Consider the following 20,092-nt stretch of genomic DNA (forward strand, 5'->3'; position numbering starts at 1 on the left):
AGAAACTCTATATATATATATATATATGCATTTTTATTTTCTCTTTTGTAACTCATCATGATTTTAGTTTTTAAACAAATTTCACCATAATATTTATTTATTTATGTATCATGTTACATAGATATATATTGTAAATTATTCTTTGCATCGTGTATTCGGTGGCTAGTTTCAATAACTAGTGGCAACATTACTATTTTTATATCAGAATCAAGGCAACCTAGACTTATAATTAAATGCAAGTTTTTCCTGTAAAAAAAAAATGCAAGTTTTTTTTTTAAAAAAAATGTATAGTCAGCGTGGTCCAATATGATTGGTGGGTGTAGGTGTAGCATTAATTTGTAGTGTCACACAAGTGCAATTTGAGTTTTGCATTAGTTTGTGAAAATTCAATGAAATCAGTAAATCACATGTAAAATATTCCAAGGCAATATATGTATCTTGATTTCATGGATCCGAAATTAATCTTGTGCGAGAATTGGTTAGGTGCCAAACTAAAGAATAATACTAGATAGGTAGATGAAACGATGATGATCCGCCACACAATATTTCCCTCCTCATCCTTTATCCCTTCTCTACACCACAAAACACATCATGATTTCAATCTCCAAATTATCCCCCCTTCGGCCACTAGTAATGTTAATGGTAAAGTGATCATGAGTAGCAAACTCAATGATTCGGCTTCCGGTGTGGTCAGCAAGTTTTACGAGGGAATCAACTACCGTGATTTGGCTCTGGTGGAGAACCTCATTGCCCACAATTGCGTGTACGAGGACCTCATCTTCGCCAAACCATTCTTCGGCCGCAAGGTAATTAATTAGTTTAATTTGAATATTATATATTCATTAATGCTTCATGAGTACTATATATAAATTAAATATATATCACTGCAGGCAATCTTGGAGTTTTTCGACAAGTTCATCAATTCAATCAGTTCGGATTTGCAGTTTGTGATCGATGACATGTCGGATGAGGATGCCTTAGCCTCAGCTGTTGGAGTAACTTGGCACTTGGGTACGTTATGTATGTTAATTATCTTATATAATTAATATATATATATATATATATATATATATATATATATGCCCATGTGCAAGAGGATTGGATATATCATATATATATATATATATAACTTTGTTATTTATTTCGATATGATGATCAATTATATCACGTACAGAATGGAAGGGGAAAAGTTTTCCTTTTAGCAAAGGTTGCAGCTTTTATAGGCTGGATGTGATCAATGGCCAAAGGCAAATAGTGTGAGTAGTTTATAATTAAGTTTCTTCTTAATTGGTTATGGGCATGGCATTTTAAAAAATAAAAATAAAAATGAAACAACGACAACTCATATATAATTAATCCATGGAATTAAATTAAAGTCTTTGTGTGGTTTTGCCCGCCCGAAAACATCAATATATATAATTAATATGCTTTTTGTGTACAGTTATGGAAGAGACTGTGTGGAACCAGCAATCAAGCCTGGGGAAACTGCTTTGGTATGTGTTTGTTTACTAGTCCGTGTTGTGAGATCCATATCGAAATTTAATTTTATATATGGTGTCGAAACTTGATATATGTTTACAAGGTCTATTTGATGCATGTGATCAGGTTGCTATCAGAGGAGTGACATGGCTGCTGCAGAAATTCCCAGCTTTGGCTGATAAGTTGTGAGCTAGGGAAGCAGTTAGCATCGACCGACCGCGGTTTCTGATCGGACCAAACTCGTTCGTGAGTACAACAATATATGTGTGGCCTCCTTGTAGGATTTTGTACAAAACAAGTAAAGAAAATAATTGTATTGTTGAACAGATTGATAACGTGGATGGGAAGATTGTTTTCATTGCATCCGGTCACTTTTTCCGCGCATAGAAAACACTAGGAAGTATCCGTTCTCATTTCTTATTTATATATTTATTAATTTACATAATATCAAAACTTTGAATTTGTTTCAAAAAAATTGAAATTGAAATTTTTTGTGATGGTTATGAATTTCAAATCATCTCCCTTACAAATCCATGTAGATGTAATACTAGTGTTCATTATATTATAACAAATCATTCTCCCAGTCAAATCTTCTGTTTCAAATCAAATCTAAAATGAATAAAATAAAATTTGGGTAAATCAATCCTCGTACACGATATAAAAATTGAAAGTATGGATTTTACAGTTATTGTAAACTAACTGTAAATTAAATAATTATAAGTTATTTTAAGTTGTTAAGTGGGATATATATGAATTGGGTGTGGGGGTGGGCATTCTTTCCAGACTCCATCCGAACCAATATATATACCAGGTCGAGTGGCAAATTTCTACCTGACGTGTAATTAAGGTATCCGAATTAATTGTTTATTTTTAATTTTTTTATCTTAGTTTATATTAAAGATATAGTTAATAGTATAAACTTATATATTTAAGACAAAAAACATGATCGATATATGTAATTGAGACGGATTTAGTATATAATACTATAACTGTAACTAAAATTGTTTTATTTTAGATGTGGTTTAGTGGATGATGCTAATATACTAATATTTTTGTATTTCTTTAGTTTAAGTATACTTTGATTAATTAAGAAATATAAATTAATTTAAAAAAATTTTAATTACTTTTTTTAAAAAGATTGGGTTATACCCGAATCCGAACCCAAAAACATCAGGTACCGGGCATCGAGGTAGTCGGATATAAAACCCCATATTCAAATAATTCGATCCTTGTCCACCTCTAACCGTGTGCGTTTGCTATCGGAACCACCAAGTCGTGTACCGACTTAGCATCATAAATATGAAAGAAACATCTTATTTATTTGACCTGGTGTCTCGAACAGACAACCGACTAAATTATATTTGGGGAGATGATGGATGGATGGATGGATGGATCCACAACACAGCACAATCTGAATCCTAACATAACTAATTATTAAATATGGTTATGGGTAAAGAAGAATGAGTCAAAATTTTGACAGTTGGATTCCGTACGAACCGACATGGTTTTATAAATGACGTCACCAATGATGTTATCATATTTTTTGGGGAATTCTTCTTGTATGTCCGATATTTGTTGTTTTTGTATTTAATTTTAATCTGTTATATTTTTTTTAGACGTGTTATTTGATGTGACATTAATATAGTGTTGATATATATTATTGTTTGTAGTGTCATGTTGACCTTCTTGATTAAAAAAATAATTAAAATGGCCAAAACTCAAAAAATACATGACTAAACTTATATTGACAATATAGATTACGAAAATTGCAAATAAGAAAACATACAAAACACAAATGCATGATCCATTTGGACAAGTAGTCAAGTACTGTAAAGACATTTTTAGTGTTTTATAAGTGAAAAAACTTAAAGTATGTATTTTGACAAAAATTTTGTACTTTTTTTAATTTTTTTTTAAAACATTGTTCTCTGAGTATAATTTTTAACAAATGATTAAGATATGTTTATTTGATTTTTTTAAGAATTAAATAATGAGGTCAAACCGGAATTTAAAGATTGTTATAAAATAATTTCTTAATTATTTTAAATTATAAATCTTTTTTAAAAATTAGTTATCAAAAAATTTTTTTGACTGTATAAATATTTTTATAAAATAGTTGTTAAATCACATATTTCTTTTCAAAATAACTTTTAAAAGTTTTCGTAAAAAAATATTTTTATAAATATTTATCTAAACGGATTATTTTTGCAAAGAATTATTATATATACGAGTCTATGACTTAGTTGAGACTTTTCTCTTTTGACCATTTCAAATGCTTAGCTGTCACTCCTAATCTAATTGTAATAACAATTATGATTAGTACATTCTTAACGGTGCAATTCTTACTTTTTTTTTTTAATTCTTCCCCTAGCGTACATAGCCGGGATGACTTTCAAACTTGGTAATATAATATACATGAAAAAAGTGGTTATAATTAACACACGTGAAATATCATTATTTACTTTAAGTCTTGCCTTTATTCAAGTCAATAAAGGTTAATTTAATTAACAGAAAATATTTAAGTGAATATACATCAATAGGGCATATGAAACATGATGTTCACCAGGAGAAAGATATACTTACTTTAAAAAATTTCGACTTTACTATATCATCCGATTATGCATTTTATTAATTTCAAATAAACAATAATACAGTTGTAGGGTAAATTTTCTCGTTTTTTTTAATCTTATAGTTGTTAGAAATGATTTTGAATCCACGTGGTTTAGAATTTATTTTTCCAATATATTTCATATCAAATTTTTTTCCAGATCAAATAATTTAATTCAACCCTGTATTATAGTTGTACGGTTAAATTTTGAGAAGGAATTTAAGACTTTAAGTGCATTTCAAATGACCTCCACATTAATAATATCTGAAATCTACTATAATTTTTGAAACAATATATGTTTTTATGGTGTCGATTTGACATATACTCCAATTTAATTCATTCAAAGAAATGAAAAAGAATATGAAATCCCCCGTCTCAAATCTATTGATCCAAAAGCAATTTTACTACGAAACTTAATTGTAACTATAGTTACAGTACGCATGGGTCGCTAACCACGAGTCAAAAGTAATCAAGTTGGCGGAAAATAGACAAACCCAACCTTTAGCCAATTTAAACCTGCGACGTATTTTGGAGGTTGGAATATTAACCTCAAAATCGAACTAATTAAATTCGTTGATTTGCCCCACCCGGCATTCCCTACCACCCACTAGTAATGCATTTCCCACTAAATATATAAAATATATCTTCTCCCACAAGTGGGATCATCGTGGCACACCCTCTAAAAACTTTGACCATTGAAAATCTTGACTTTATTATAATATTAATATTACTACAAGTTGGGAATGTCAATTATCATATATTACTCTGACTTTCTCCATCTTCAACCTATATATACCATTCCACCTTCATTCTTCTTCCCGCAACAACACTTTAGTTCAAATTTAAAAAAAAAAAACACACGCACAACAATGAGCAGCTCATCATCTGACGACAGCAAGAACGGGAACAACAGCAAGAACGGGAACAACAGCTCGAGCGCCACGTCTCAGAACAAGTACAAAGGAATCCGCCGCCGGAAATGGGGGAAATGGGTCTCGGAGATCAGGGTCCCGGGCACGTCGGAGCGTCTCTGGCTCGGCTCCTACACCACCCCTGAGGCGGCGGCTGTGGCTCACGACGTCGCTTTGTATTGTCTTAGGGGAAACTCGTCTCCCATTGGGAACTTCAACTTCCCTTCCATGTTGCCAGCGAATGTCAAGATGGGCATGTCCCCCGTAGAGGTGCAGAAGGCCGCGTCGGACGCTGGGTTGGCTATCGACGCTAGGTCGTTGAACTCGTCCTCATCCTCGTCCTCGTCCTCTTCCTCGCCCTCGTCGTTGCAGAAGCAGCAGCAGCAACATGATGAGAATGGAAGAGTAGTAGGGCAGAAGCAACCATGGGTGGGAGATCAGCACTTGAACATTTCAGTTGATGATTATCTGCATTGGAGCAATCAATAAATTAATCATATATAGTATTCTCCTTCTTGTTATTACTCTTTATTAGCTAGCTGGGAGCAAGTGATTTTGTGTTCACGTACAAATCCTGTTCCCAAAAGTGAAACCATGATTATGAAGTTGAACACACACACACACACAACTCCTGAATCATTGTTAGCCATAACAATTTATAATGCTATAGTTATATATGTTGTTATTACTCGCAAAAGTAGACGAGCCAACTGAGCTTCTTGCGTTTATTTCGATATATTTGATTTCAATGGAAGGATTTGATTTTGGGAAAGATCAATTAATTTCAAATAACATGCATAATCCAAACTATAGATATTTAAAATCTATCATTATTATTATTGAAAAAAAAATACTTAATATATTGACATAAAGAAGAGTGAAATTGAAAGTTATAATTTCAATCCAATTGACACACATGATTTTCTTTGATGTAACCACACAACATTGTACTTCTTAGTTTCTTGGAAGGATAGATAGAGGTTGAAACAAATGTTTTGTTTCTGGGCCGACATGATGTACCTTTCGAGATTCTAATAATTTGTCAGTTTTTATATCAAACACGGACGCTAATTATGTTACGTTGTTAATTAATAAGTACATATTTAAACTAAGATTGGACCAAAATTGATGAATTTTTGAGATGATAAATTTCAAATTTCAATTAATTGATACGAAGGGAAACAATTAAATGTTTTTCATTCGGATGGTACGATTTGATTTCAGATCCATATCTCAAATTCATTTGACTTAAAATTATAATGAAAATTTTGATTTTTTTTTTTCATTTTGTCAAAGTATTTTCTAGCTTTAATTTAAAATTTAATCCTCAACCTACTCATTTGAAATTCATGCATTTCCAATTCAAATAATTTCATCCTAAAATTTATAACAAATAAAGTGAAATTCAATTCCACTTCATACCAGGGTGGATTTCAAATATCACAAAAACTCTAATGAAACTATCGCACAATTCAATTTTATGAGCCGATGGACTCATTCTATGCATGAACCATTTAGAAAATATTTCAGGGTTTTGGCCTTACACAAGTTACACCGGTTAGGGGTGTTCACGGATCGGTTAACCGCCCGAATCGAGCCAAAATCGAAAATTCGATCTGAACCAAAAATCAAACCAAAAATTCGGTTCGGTTTTTTGTTTTCCGGATTTTTGGTTTTCTGTTCGATTCGGTTTCTTTTCCTGGTTAACCGAACCAAACCGAAAAACGTTTTTTTTTATTTTTTATTTTTAAAATCATTTTTGCATTTTTAAATTGTTTTTTTAATTTTTTATTAATAAAATAATAATAAATATAAAAAAATAACAAAAATAATAAAAAAATAGAATTTCAGTTAAAACCGACAACCAAACCGAAAAACCAAAATATTTTTGGTTTTAACCGAATCGAACCGTTAAATTCAATTTGGTTTTCGGTTTGGATTTCGGACGAACCGAAAATTCGCTTAACCAAATTTTCGGTTCGGTCAAAATAGGCAGCCTTAATTAACCAGTGGACCAGTGGACATTGGGCGTTGTTTTGAGAAAAAAGTAAGATATTTCTATTGAGATCAATCCATGTCACGAATATCACGTGAGATTTTTTTATCTTATATGAATGAATCATTAAAAACTAGTGATCCGAAGCACGCGTTGCGTGCTGTTACAGTGTTTTTTAATAAAATTTGTTTTTTATTTCTGGTTTGGGAGAAAGAACGTTCGTTTGAGAGACATGTGAGAGAGACGTGTGATAAAATTAGAATTATGGAAGTTGTCAAAATATTGTTTTGCCAAAAAAAGGGAAGTTGTGTAGAGAAACTCTCAATGAACCGGAGTAAAATGGGGAAGAAAATTGGTGTCATCTTGACACACCAAAAATAGTTATTAAAGAGTGCCCAAATTTTATATTATAATATATATAGTATAGATTATCATTTTTTAAATAAAAAATATTACTTTTTTCATTCTACATGTACAGTTCACACACATAATCTATAAAAGCGTGTCAAAAAAACTTTATATTCAATTACACCTAAAATTCACAAAATCAAAATCTCTACCTATATATAAAGAATCACTCCCTTAGATACCATCTTTTGTTCTGTCAAAATTGCCTTCACTTTAGTTTAGTTTTGTTTTATAAAATGTTGATATTTCAAATTACAGATTAGTCCTAAATAATTTTTATAACTATAACATTACTCATATTTGAATATAAATCAAATTAATATAAAAATATTATACAAGCACGCAACGCGTGCATCAATACACTGAGTAAAAATAAAATTTCTGTCTCCAAATCAAAGCAATCCAATCCAACGCTCCTAATTAAATGGAACAGATAGAAACTTATTTAATTCATCTTGAGGTAAATCTACCTTAATGTTGCGTTCATCAATACACGAGTAAAAATAAAATTTCTGTCTCCAAATCAAAGCAATCCAATCCAACGCTCCTAATTAAATGGAACAGATAGAAACTTATTTAATTCATCTTGAGGTAAATCTACCTTAATTTAATACATTATTATAGTTAAAACAAAAAAAAGGTCCCTTCCATGTTAAGGAGCTGATAATTGTCGCACTTGACCGAGTAAACTTTCTTCAAACGTTTCTTCCATTTTCGATCTGTTCATCATTATTAATTTTGTTTTGAAAAGAAGAGAGTTCAAAATTTGAAATATAACCTGCCCCTCCCCTCCCCAGAAAGCCCTAAATCCACGATATCCAAACGCATTCGCATCTGAATTCTGCCATTGGATCCCCGTTTCTTGTTGATCCGATCGATGGAGGCGATTGAGGAGTTGTCCAAGCTTTCTGATTCCATGCGCCAGGCCGCGGGCCTGCTTGCCGACGAAGATATTGACGAAAACTCATCTTCTGCTTCCTCTAAACGCACCTCCACTTTTCTCAATGTTGTCACTCTTGGAAACACTGTGAGTTCATTATTCTTACCTTTAATTCATCATTTTTTTTTCCTTTTCAATGTGCTTGGATTGAGTGGTCCTATTAGATCTCACGAGCTAGCTTAGTTTTGGATCTACAATTTCATTCTAAGCAACTGGCATGTGAGTTGACGTTGTTTTTCGTGTGATTCTTGATTGCCATTTTATTCCACGTGCGAATGCAGTTTTAGGTTCACTAATTTTGAATGAGGAATAATGAGGCGGACCATTATTTATTTGTCGATTTGTGGTTAGGTAGGATGGATTTGTTATGGATTATGTGGTTTTGGTTTGCTATATTAAGGTGTGATTGCACATGTTGGTGTTCTTTGTATGCTGTTGGTCCAGTGCTTAGCCTTCACCATGAATTTGTTATTTGTAGTTTGTCACAATGCTATGAGGTTAGAGGCCAGGCCTGGCCTGGCCTCGAAGAATACACCAATGTTCATTTTATTTATATTGTGATTTTGCCTATATGTCACATTGAATATTCTGAATGCAACAAATCTATGAATCAACAGTGTATTATAATGCCGTGAAATGATAAGTATTTCTAAGCATCAGCCTTCTTTTCTATGGATCCACTTTTCCACAGTTCAGACATTCAGGTTTACACGTTTAAACTTGGAATCCTCTGTCTGATACTCTGATTGCAGCTAGAAGTGATTCTTTGCTCTGTTGTTTTGTACTTCTGCCAATTTTTTTCCTACTCTCTTGTGGCAATGCTTGTATATTTTGAACAGTTGTGTGTTTAATTTTTGGTGTCCGATTCTAAAGCTGACAATTATTGGCCAAGTGTCCAGTGAGTTTCTTGTCTTGTCCTTTTACAGCTAGGTGCACTCGATTAAAGTCAAGTAATATAGCAATTGAAAAGGGGAAAGATAATTCTGTTTTTCTCAAGGAAATCACTTCTTACTTCTTAGCTGAGGAGAACAAGTAGTTCCTTGATTTATAAGTATGGTATAAACAATATTCTTGGGGATTAATAAGCATGGTACCACTTGTTTGCTTGAATTTCACTTATTTAACATGGATTATATCTTTGGGGTCCAGTGTTGAAGGGTACTGAATCAATTAACGGAGAGGCATAGGGAGATGGAGAGGAAGAGAGATATACCAAAGACTTCATGTTTCATGTCTTTCTATTGTATGAATACCATGCCACATGTCTTTCTGTTGTATCAGTATTCAGTACCTGTGGGCTTGAGTTTGGAAATAGTTGTGAATTGTGGTTTTGATTTTCTGCCAGGGTTTCATATTCTGAATCGATGAATCATTGATGGATAGACTCATACTTCTCTGAATCATAAAAAATTGCTGGAACTTGCCTGAATAAGTGTATCAGAAATTTAATAATATTCTAGTCATGGAATGCCTGTATTTAAATTCTTTTCTCTGCCATCATATTTGAATATATTGACAGTCGACAACAGATATTGAATCTGTGCTGATGTTAATCCTGAATCATGCATTTTTAGAACCTGCATCTGATAATAGTGTTCGATGTTGAACAATTACACAGGGTGCAGGTAAGTCTGCTGTATTGAATAGTCTAATCGGGCATCCTGCACTGGTAAGTATTTGTAGTTTGTTGATCCTTGATTTTTTTTTATCATGCACCCCTAAACTATTTCTGTGTGAACCATATTTCATAAGGTTAACTGTCAATTTTTCAGCCAACTGGCGAAGGTGGTGCAACACGTGCTCCAATATGTGTTGATTTAATAAAGGATAGCTCTCTAAGCAGCAAATCCATTATGTTACAGATTGACAGCAAACCTCAACAAGTTTCTGCCAGTAGGCCCTCTAACTGAACTTGAGCATATAGCGTAGTTATATAAGCATTAGTTAGCTCTTATAGGTTTCTTCTTTGTTCCATCATAGGTGCTCTTCGGCATACATTACAGGATAGGTTGAGCAAAATTTCAGGCAAGAGTCGTGATGAGATATACTTGAAGCTTCGAACAAGTACAGGTGCATTTGATTTAAAAATTTCTTGTTTAAAAAAATTGTACAGGACTGTAAGAGGCTTTTTTTTATGCTGTTTCCTGCATCTGGCGATCCAGTTGTACAATTGATCTTGTATTTTAGCTGATGCTGGCAGTGAATTGGCTAAACATGCCCATTCTGCCCAACACATTAAGCTTCCTAGACAAGTTACTTATTTTCAACTTCACCATTTCTCAAAGCATCAAATGTTTGATTTTCTAAAAAAAATTTCATTAATTGCTTTATATGTTCATAACCATTTTGTTCTTTGTCACATTGTTTTGCAGCTCCATCGTTAAAACTGATTGATTTGCCTGGGGTGGATAAAGGAAGTCTTGATGATGCATTGGTGAGTGTTTCCAAGGAGATTTTAATGCTTGAAAATTCACATCTAGTTGGACTTCATATTGCATCTTGGTTTTATACCATGTTCTGCTTTTTGCATCTTGCCTGAATCAGAATAAGAATTCGTAACCTGACACTTGGTTGTAATATAATCCAGTGGTCTGATGGATTGTTTTTCTCACAGGGTCGATATGCTGAACACAATGATGCAATATTGGTGGTTGTAATTCCTGCTTCCCAGGCTCCAGAAGTTGCATCAGCAAAAGCCGTTAGAATGGCGAAGGAGCTTGATGGAGAATGTAGGTTAAATTCATTTGTCAAGTGTGAATTTCTATAGGGATCCTGGTGTTGTAGCGTATTTGCAAAAATTCTATTTGTACGCTTGTATAACTTCTTATTGTTTATTAGGTACAAGAACTGTTGGTGTTATTAGTAAGATAGATCAGGTTGCTTCAGAACCAAAAATCCTTGCTGCTGTAAAAGCTCTTTTACTAAATCAGGGGCCACGAAGTACAGCTGACATCCCCTGGGTTGCCTTAATTGGACAATCTGTCTCCATAGCGTCAGCTCAATCGGGAAGCGTTGGAGCTGACAGCTCTTTGGAAACTGCGTGGGAGGCTGAGAATGAGAGTTTGAAATCTATTCTTTCAGGAGCCCCGGAGAGCAAGCTTGGGAGACTAGCCTTGGTAGAAACTCTTGCTCAGCAGATTCGAAGCCGTATGAAAGTCAGACTTCCAAGTCTCCTCTCTGGGTATACTCTTTCTTCAAGTTGCTTTTTTTCCCATTTGTGCTCCTCCATTTGGAAGGGATTGTTTCTTTCAATAACCTCTAACCACGGTATTACTTTTATACTTGTTTTCCTCTTAAACATAATTTATGCTGCATTTATTGGGAAAGATGATTTGATATCCATGAGAAATTGGCATTAGAATACTTCTGTATGTTATGATTTGAGTCTGAGAAACTTGGCATTAGAATACTTCTGTATGCTATGATTTGAGTCTGAGAAACTTGGCAGTTATCCATAATTATTATGTATGCAATAGGAGGATAAGGGAGATGTAGGTCTCATTTGTGATGTTAATGATCCCACAGAAGTATAAAATTCACATCTTACCTCTGTTTGATCTTCCATCATAAGATCACAGCATTCTTGAGAAAACTTAAATTTAGTAGGAATTTTTACCGCCGTAAGTTTTGTCGAATGCATAAAATTATTTTATTAATGATGTCGTATGCGTTTAAGCTGATCCTTACTTTCCCAGTCTACTTGCAGTATCTAGAACCTATATTTGACTTGTCGGTTATATTTTTAATTTGCTACTCCTTCAGGCTTCAGGGTAAGTCCCAAACAGTACAGGATGAGCTTTTCAGACTTGGTGCACAGATGGTTCAGAGTTCTGAGGGTACAAAAGCATTAGCATTGGAGCTTTGCCGTGAATTTGAAGACCAGTTTCTCCAACATATTTCTACTGGAGAGGTGAGATATGGGAATTAGCTCTATCAGTATCATGCAAACAAATGAGAAGGTGATTATTGTAAAAGGTGCCATTTGTAACTACTAGTGTTAGATTTGGCAGCATACTCGATTACTAATTGGTAGTGATATCAGGAATTGTTGGTGTTTCTACTCTTTTCTATTCAATTCTCAGTATCTCAAATTCATGTGATCTTGTACTTTAGCCCAACTTGCATAAATTACCTGGCTAATTTTGTGTTGTTTGGTGCTTTTGTTTTCTGAAATTGTGCATGTCGTAACATTTGATGCACTTGTCTTGTTGAATGGCTGTGATGCAAATTATTGACATTCACAATCATTATAGGGTGCTATTTCTGCTATCTTGAAAAGATAATCTCAACAGATGTTCAGATTATTGATACATCTTAAAATACTAAAGAATCTTGACTGGTTTGTAATAAGTTGGTCTGAATGTGGTTTGGAAATTGCTTTGTCTCACAATTCTAGGAATTCACTGGCTGTCAAATTATCTCTGTCTGCCCATATTTGTTTAATTTAATCTGATCGGTTCCAATGTCATGAAAAAATGATTCCTTTAAGATCGGCACTGCTGGTTAGATTTTTGTTGGATTTACACTATGAATTTCTTTTTTGGGGTTAGAGGGCTTATTGAATGGATGTTGCTTTTTTACACGCGAATTGGGTGATTTAAACTAGGATTTTGCCACATATTGAAGAGATCGTGGTCATTTTTCCCAGATGTTTCCCCCTTGTTATTGCATTATGAGGAAAAAATAGAATTTGGATCTTTTATGCATTTTCTCATTCTCCATGATATAGTGCTTGTGTAATGGTGCTCCTCCATTTATTTATGTCTGATGCCTCTTGCATCTGCATTTTGCTTGTATCATCATTACCCTTAATTTGTAACAATCTTTTTGACATTGTTTTTTATATTATCACGCAACTGTATATTTATACGGGAGATGATGTGAGCAGCAAAAGTATGTTTGTACATTGTTAAGATTATAATAACATCACTTTTCTTCCAGGGTGGTGGGTGGAAAGTTGTTGCTAGCTTTGAAGGAAATTTCCCGAATAGGATCAAACAGCTTCCACTAGATAGACATTTCGACATAAATAATGTGAAGAGGGTATGAGTTGTCTTACTTTGCTGCATGATCTCTAGGTATCTAATTTGGAAACCATGATTTCTATTTTGCATGCGTACTGGGATGATTTTTTTTTAATTGGTTCCAGATTGTGCTTGAAGCAGATGGTTATCAACCTTATCTCATTTCTCCTGAGAAAGGGTTGAGGTCTTTAATCAAGGGTGTTCTGGAGCTTGCAAAAGAACCTTCACGTCTTTGTGTTGATGAGGTGAACTAGTGTTGTCTTTTGTTTCCTTTCTTGTTGTTTAATAAATGTTTCCCTTGGATAGTTTCTGCTACATATATTTGATCCTTTTTCCTAATCAGCTATGTTAACAAGAAATACCCTCCTATTTACATTTTCCTGATTCTTACGATTGCAATGATCTAGTCAAATAATTTAACTTTCATTTTAACATCAATTTGATATGCAAGTGATATCAATGAATCCCGATAACTAAAATTTCAGGTTTGTTGCAAGCAGTGAGTCCTATAATGTTGGTGGTCCCTTACCTTCATTTTCTTTGGTCCATCTTTCTGTTCTAGACCATTTTTCATTCCTTTTCATGCAGTAAGAAATCCTGCTTCTTCCAGTTGTGCATTCTTTTGTTCTAATGCTAGGTTATACACAAAATCTTTGAATAGGTGCACCGGGTTCTTGTTGATATTGTCTCAGCTGCTGCAAATGCGACTTCAGGCCTTGGACGATATCCTCCATTTAAGCGAGAGGTAAACATGACTTGTTATTGTAGATTGCATCACGAAATTCAGATATTTGTTTGATTTTATTTTGTTAGTTCTTGATGGAATATTCACTGTTATTCACATAGGTTGTAACAATTGCCACAACCGCTTTGGAAGGATTCAAGAATGAAGCAAGAAATATGGTTGTTGCTCTTGTTGACATGGAACGGGCATTTGTTCCGCCACAGCATTTTATTCGTTTGGTGCAGAGGCGGTACGTTCAAGGGCTGGTCATGTATCGGAAATTTCCCTTCCCTCCCCCTTTAGTATTTTTAAGACATTGGAACTGTCTTGTGCCGCATGTCAAACACACTGCATCTTTTGTGAGCTCTTTTGACCCCAGTATTTTGTTTGATGTGTCAATTTCAGCCTAATAGCTTCCCACTTTTGTTAGCTGATTTAGGGATATCCTTACTGTTAGGAACTAAATTTCAATCCATTCAAAGTAAAAAGTATAACAATAATCTGAGCGAAACACTCAGCCAAAGGATTAAATCCTTTACAAAATACTCTAGCTCAAGCTAGTAACTCACTAAACTGTAAATCATGAATGAATGTCTCCTAACAAACTCCTCTATTTAATCCCTCTATCCCAATCTGGATTCTTCCAGTTATTTCGAGATATAGGAGGCTTGGGCCTCTTCTGGCCTATTTGATTTAGACCCAGTATAAGGCCTGGACCTCTCTGACTTTGAACCTCCTTCCTGGGCTTTTTCGGTCCAATACATGTGGGACCATAACAATACTGGCTTCTTGAAAATCAGTCTTGTCCTCAAGACTGAAACATGAACTTTCATTGTCTATGTCTCTATGATATCAACTTCGACAACAGTTTTCATCCTTAAACTGGGAACATTTAAAATCCACCCCAGAAGCTAGGTCAAGGGGGGAGGATTATCCAAGTCCATATAATATATATACAACTCCGAAGAACTTGATCCAACCAATGTTTGGCATTTAACATTTTTTTCACAGAATGGATCGACAAAGACGCGAGGAGGAGCTTAAAGGTCGGTCATCCAAAAAAGCATCTGAGGCTGAACAATCCATATTGAACAGGGTACATAGCATATTTTGTTTATTCATTATTTAACACATGAAATTTCACGAATGCCTGAGATTTGTTTTTTTTCATCATATTTTCATTGTAATTTGTAATGCAGTGCCATGTGTTCACAGTTCATAGAAGAAGTTTATTTTTAATTATCTTAGAATTTGTTATTAGCGTGCTCCTCTGAGTGTCTTGAGTGCTTGACTCAGGCTACTAGTCCGCAAACTGTAAGTCAACAAAGTGGAGGGAACTTAAAATCTATGAAAGATAAGCCCAACCAGCAAGACAAAGATAAAGATACACAAGAAGCGTCTGCCTTGAAGACAGCAGGGCCTGAAGGAGAAATAACAGCAGGTTCATTTTAACAGTTACCTCTTTGTTTCTATTGATGTCGTATGTGCTATGCCCAGTATGATTGAAGATTAAAGACCCGTTGTTTCCTTATTTGGAGTTTATTTTGTATTTTGCCAAGCTTCATCTTATTAACCCATGAAAGAAGTTGAATTTTGCCTTACCTTTTCTTCTCATTCTATAGGCGGTTCTGTGATTTTGTTTATCTAGTATATGTTCTGCATGATTATATTTCTGACCCGTTCTTGTTTGTCATTTTATAAAGTTTCAGTCCAATGCTGCAAATTGACCCCGAGTATGTGTTGAATTTGAATATTTTTTAAAAATATATTATGCGAGAACTGGTGGTAAAATCGAGTAAGAATCAGTTTGATGTATTGCGGGTTGGCAGAAGCCTGCCATTTGCATTTTCTGCAAAACACCAGCCTGAGAAACATCTCATAAATCACTGTAGTCACAATTGATCACATGAACGCCTTGAATAAGCTAGTATTTGTTTCAACCCGTGTGAGCCACCTGGAGGAGGTTTAAGTTGCAGATGGTGGGAAATCAAGAACACCATTTCTATTTTGTGTTAATTTTCTTCCTAGTTTTGTTCTGTAAATTTTTTTTATGGTTGACAGTTACATTGTTTGCTGCAAGTGGGTTGAGTGACAATTTAGTTTGGTAGTTCATTTTTTGGCAAAAGATTGTGGTTGACTTCTGGTCACTTCTGCAGGTTTTTTATTGAAGAAGAGTGCCAAAACCAATGGTTGGAGCAAGAGATGGTTTGTTTTGAATGAAAAAACAGGAAAAGTGAGTGGCTCAAAGTTTACTTGTTAAATTGCCACGGTGACTGATACCCCAGACTTTCTATCCGCTGTTTGTGTTTGGCGTGAAGAATATCTGAAAATTTATTTTGATTTTTTTGATTGCCTTCAAATGTTACATTGTAGTGTCATACCTTTTTGTTGTAGAAGAAAGATGGATATAAACTTTAAAAGGGTTGGGGGGGAAGGGACATTGGCATCAACACAATGTGTTGTCTGTTGATAATAGAACAGTGTACTTTGGTTTGTCAAGGATTCTTGTTTATCTCCTTTTTTATTACTGATTATCACATTCAATTGAATTGTCTGCATTTTGTTGCAGCTTGGATACACGAAGAAACAAGAAGAGCGTCACTTCCGAGGCGTCATCACGTTGGAGGTGTGCCCTGCATCTGATGACTTTTCGCTACCCTTATTAATTTTTATTTTTGAGAAAAAAACTACTAACTTTATGAATGTTACTGTTTGATGGGAATCCTCTCAGCTTTCCGTTTTGTTTAATTGTCTCTTGTCACTTGGAGAAAATGGTGGCAATGACATTTGAAGATGGCAATGCTTTTATTTTTGTGTCTTCTTAATACTTTTAGCAATAAGAGAATATTTATGGCGTACTTCAAAAACAGAAATACGTGTCGTATTTTTGTTTTTTTTTTATGTACCGATAGTTCAACAATCAACATATACGATACTTGTTTCAAAGTTAGGACATTTGTTGTATCTTGAATGCAATGAATTTCTTCATATTGTATAATTTTTAGTAGTTAAATTTTTAAACTTGATATGCTTGGATGAATTGGTGTTTGAAATTCTCCTTTGTGTATTCTGTTGCTGAAACTATCAGGAATGTAATTTGGATGATGTCCCAGAGGAAGAGGAAGCTCCTTCAAAGAGTTCAAAAGATAAAAAGGCAAATGGTCCTGATACTGGGAAAACACCCAGTCTTTTATTCAAGATAACAAACAGGGTTCAATATAAGACTGTTTTAAAAGGTATGTTATTTTACCTTTTTTTTTTTCCCATCATGCATATTTTTGTTATATTTCCTACCAAATTAACTAGTAATTCTTTGATGCGTAGCCCATAGTGCTGTTGTTTTAAAGGCTGAGAGTATGGCAGATAAAACCGAGTGGCTGAATAAACTGAGAAATGTTATTGGTTCTAAGGGAGGTCAAGTTAAGGGTGAATCTGCCCCTACAATGCGGCAAAGTCTTTCTGATGGTTCACTTGTAAGTGATTCATGAACTGCCTTGGACTTCTTGCCTTCTTGGTGCATCTATGGTCCCAACCAATTTTAATCAACGATGATTGCTGCGCGGTCGAATTTTTGCCTGCTCGATTCATTAGGATCTATGTATACTTCAATGGAGAGCTCTATAAGCATGTTTTCTTTTGGTTGTCCAATGTAGGATACAGTGGTCAGAAGACCTGCAGATCCGGAGGAAGAACTTCGATGGATGTCTCAAGAAGTGCGTGGTTATGTTGAAGCTGTTCTTAACAGTCTGGCTGCCAACGTCCCTAAGGTCTGATTTTACTGCAACATGTTCTATCTTAGCCCTTGGGCCCTGTTTTCATGTGTGTATCATTTGATGTCAGGCTGTTGTTCTATGCCAAGTAGAGAAGGCAAAAGAAGACATGCTCAATAAATTGTACATTTCTGTCAGGTAAGTTTCACGATTTGCGTAGAATAGAATTATATTAATTGGTTTTTGTTATTGATCAAATGTGAAGTTTTCTTGGAAAATTTATTTTGTCAATCTTGTTTTATTGATCAAATTTAGGTTCATGGATTCAACATACTCATTTAATATTTGTATTTTTCATTCTTATTCTCTTATCGAGTAACAATATATATGGGATTATAGTTCCCAAAGTGCAGCAAGAATAGAAGAACTGCTCCAGGAGGACCAGAATGTTAAGCGCAGAAGAGAACGCTACCAAAAGCAATCATCTCTACTGTCCAAGCTTACTAGGCAATTGAGTATTCATGACAATCAAGCAGCTGCAGCTTCCAACATTTCAAATGGTGGGGGTGCAGGTAATGACTGTCTTTATCGGTTCTCTCTCAGGATGAGCTATTTTATGACTTCTCAATTTTCAACTCACATCTCTTTTGTTCGGCTGATATGATAGTTAACTAAATCCAAAAATGCACTCTCATGGCATTGGAACTGTTTCTGTAGATGAAGTTTGACAGTAAGTGATAAAATTACTTTTTATGGATGAAGCACTATTGTGCGTTGTGGAGAATGCTCTTTGGAAGAGAATTCAACCAGAATGATTGCAATAATGAATGATTCATCATAATAGCGGGTAGAACACAAAAAGTGACTGGAAAAGGGTAACAAACTAACATTAGGCACGCAGAGGCATGCTTGTTTGACACCTATTATCATGTATGCTTAATCTCAATTCCTATTTTATCGTTTCAATGCAGTTGGGATCATGTTGAGAGCTTCACTGTTATTATGATTAATTTTATATCATCATTATCATTAGTGACATTTAGTTCACGAGTACATTTCTCTGTCGAGTAAATTGTGTTTGTGTCTAAAACTTGTAGTGAGTAGTCCAACTGCTTCTGGTACATCAGGCGATGACTGGAGATCTGCATTTGATGCTGCTGCCAATGGTCCATCAGATTCCTACTGGGATTCTAGGTCTAATGGTCACAGTCGCCGGAAAAGTGATCCAGCCCAAAATGGTGATTTAAGCTCTGGGGCCAGTTCCAGCAGTCGACGCACACCTGTTAGAGTGCCACCTGCTCCTCCATCTTCTGGACAACGCTCATAGATTTTAGATAATTTTGCTGATTGATTCTTGCATTGTTCCCGAATGGTTGCGTGTATTGCGGAACATTTTATTGAGTTCTCATCGAGCTCAAATCGTGCTCTATTGTATCTATAAAATCCGGTACATGCACACACCTTTGTAGATAAATATGAGGATTGATGATGTCTTCGTGGTGGCTGAATTTTTTGTTGTGTATTGTCAATTGACATTATGGGACATTCATTATTCCATTGGGAATTTGTCACTGGTTGTATTTTATATCAGAGAAAATATGGATACTCTATCTAGTAAGATGCGAGTCATTTCTCAAGCTCTTGTAACCATTGTAGCAAATTTGTTTTAATTTTATGTGTTTTTATGTGTGGTACATAGAACTGTTAGACGGGTCAACTCATGGCGGGGCGGGATGAGATGAGGAGCACCAATAGTCAGAAGAATCTATGGTGTTTAGCACGAGTTCGTGTTGATAAAAAAATTATAATGAAGTTGTAGATAAAATAAAACCATTGGTAACTTGCGTTCTTTGATTCTCTTCAACTATCGTGGTTGGTTTAGTGGAAGAATTCCTTTTGCCGGGGTTCGTTCCAATTTTATAACCCGGTGATTTATAGCATTATCACGTTGATTTTGATTCTTCAAATACACCGTTTTCAATTTGTTTTGACAGTTGCCAATCCTATATTTTTTGTTTAAAGTTTAAAATGACTTTAGTTAATTATTTATATTTTGAGATTTAATTTGGTTAAAAAACCGAGCAAATAATTTTTTTTAGGTTCATTTACTTGTTTTTTTGTTTTTGGTTTTGTTTTGGATTATTAATTTTTCAAATTTTAGTTTTGGTACACTAACTTTTATTTTTGGTTATTTTGATACAATTGCTAATGTCACATCGAAAAATGCTTTACAACGTCATCACAATGACCACAATAGCATAAACTTAAAAGATAGTGTAAATTGTAATAATA

The 20,092-nt window shown here is 34.5% G+C and overlaps 3 protein-coding genes across 4 annotated transcripts; all 3 read left to right on the forward strand.

The window, feature by feature from the left end:
* The first annotated feature begins 412 nt into the window (after positions 1 to 412).
* Positions 413 to 1,865, forward strand: LOC140884830 (uncharacterized). The gene is made up of 5 exons (XM_073291703.1): positions 413 to 806; positions 891 to 1,011; positions 1,175 to 1,256; positions 1,442 to 1,493; positions 1,606 to 1,865. The coding sequence occupies exons 1-5, from the start codon at positions 525 to 527 to the stop codon at positions 1,666 to 1,668; spliced, it is 600 nt and encodes a 199-aa protein (XP_073147804.1). The 5' UTR covers positions 413 to 524; the 3' UTR covers positions 1,669 to 1,865.
* Positions 1,866 to 4,913: 3,048 nt separating this feature from the next.
* On the forward strand, positions 4,914 to 5,519 carry LOC140884795 (ethylene-responsive transcription factor ERF020). Its single transcript, XM_073291653.1, has one exon. It carries the CDS (start codon positions 4,957 to 4,959, stop codon positions 5,485 to 5,487), a length of 531 nt encoding a protein of 176 aa, XP_073147754.1. The 5' UTR covers positions 4,914 to 4,956; the 3' UTR covers positions 5,488 to 5,519.
* A 2,535-nt stretch (positions 5,520 to 8,054) lies between these two features.
* LOC140879575 (dynamin-2A-like) lies at positions 8,055 to 19,475 on the forward strand. 2 transcript variants are annotated; one of them, XM_073283337.1, is made up of 22 exons: positions 8,055 to 8,429; positions 9,961 to 10,011; positions 10,115 to 10,235; positions 10,323 to 10,412; positions 10,715 to 10,776; positions 10,957 to 11,071; positions 11,181 to 11,523; positions 12,105 to 12,252; positions 13,284 to 13,385; positions 13,492 to 13,611; positions 14,028 to 14,111; positions 14,213 to 14,340; positions 15,102 to 15,186; positions 15,387 to 15,531; positions 16,247 to 16,323; positions 16,660 to 16,716; positions 17,179 to 17,326; positions 17,415 to 17,563; positions 17,744 to 17,857; positions 17,931 to 17,998; positions 18,200 to 18,372; positions 18,928 to 19,475. In XM_073283337.1, the coding sequence occupies exons 1-22, from the start codon at positions 8,280 to 8,282 to the stop codon at positions 19,125 to 19,127; spliced, it is 2,730 nt and encodes a 909-aa protein (XP_073139438.1). In that variant the 5' UTR covers positions 8,055 to 8,279; the 3' UTR covers positions 19,128 to 19,475. The 2 variants fall into 2 exon arrangements, with proteins under 2 accessions (XP_073139438.1, XP_073139437.1); XM_073283336.1 differs by having other exon boundaries at positions 8,056 to 8,429; positions 18,898 to 19,475.
* Positions 19,476 to 20,092: the final 617 nt, after the last annotated feature.

Source organism: Henckelia pumila, chromosome 2 (genome assembly GCF_033568475.1).
Source record: "Henckelia pumila isolate YLH828 chromosome 2, ASM3356847v2, whole genome shotgun sequence".
Classification (NCBI taxonomy): domain Eukaryota; kingdom Viridiplantae; phylum Streptophyta; class Magnoliopsida; order Lamiales; family Gesneriaceae; genus Henckelia; species Henckelia pumila.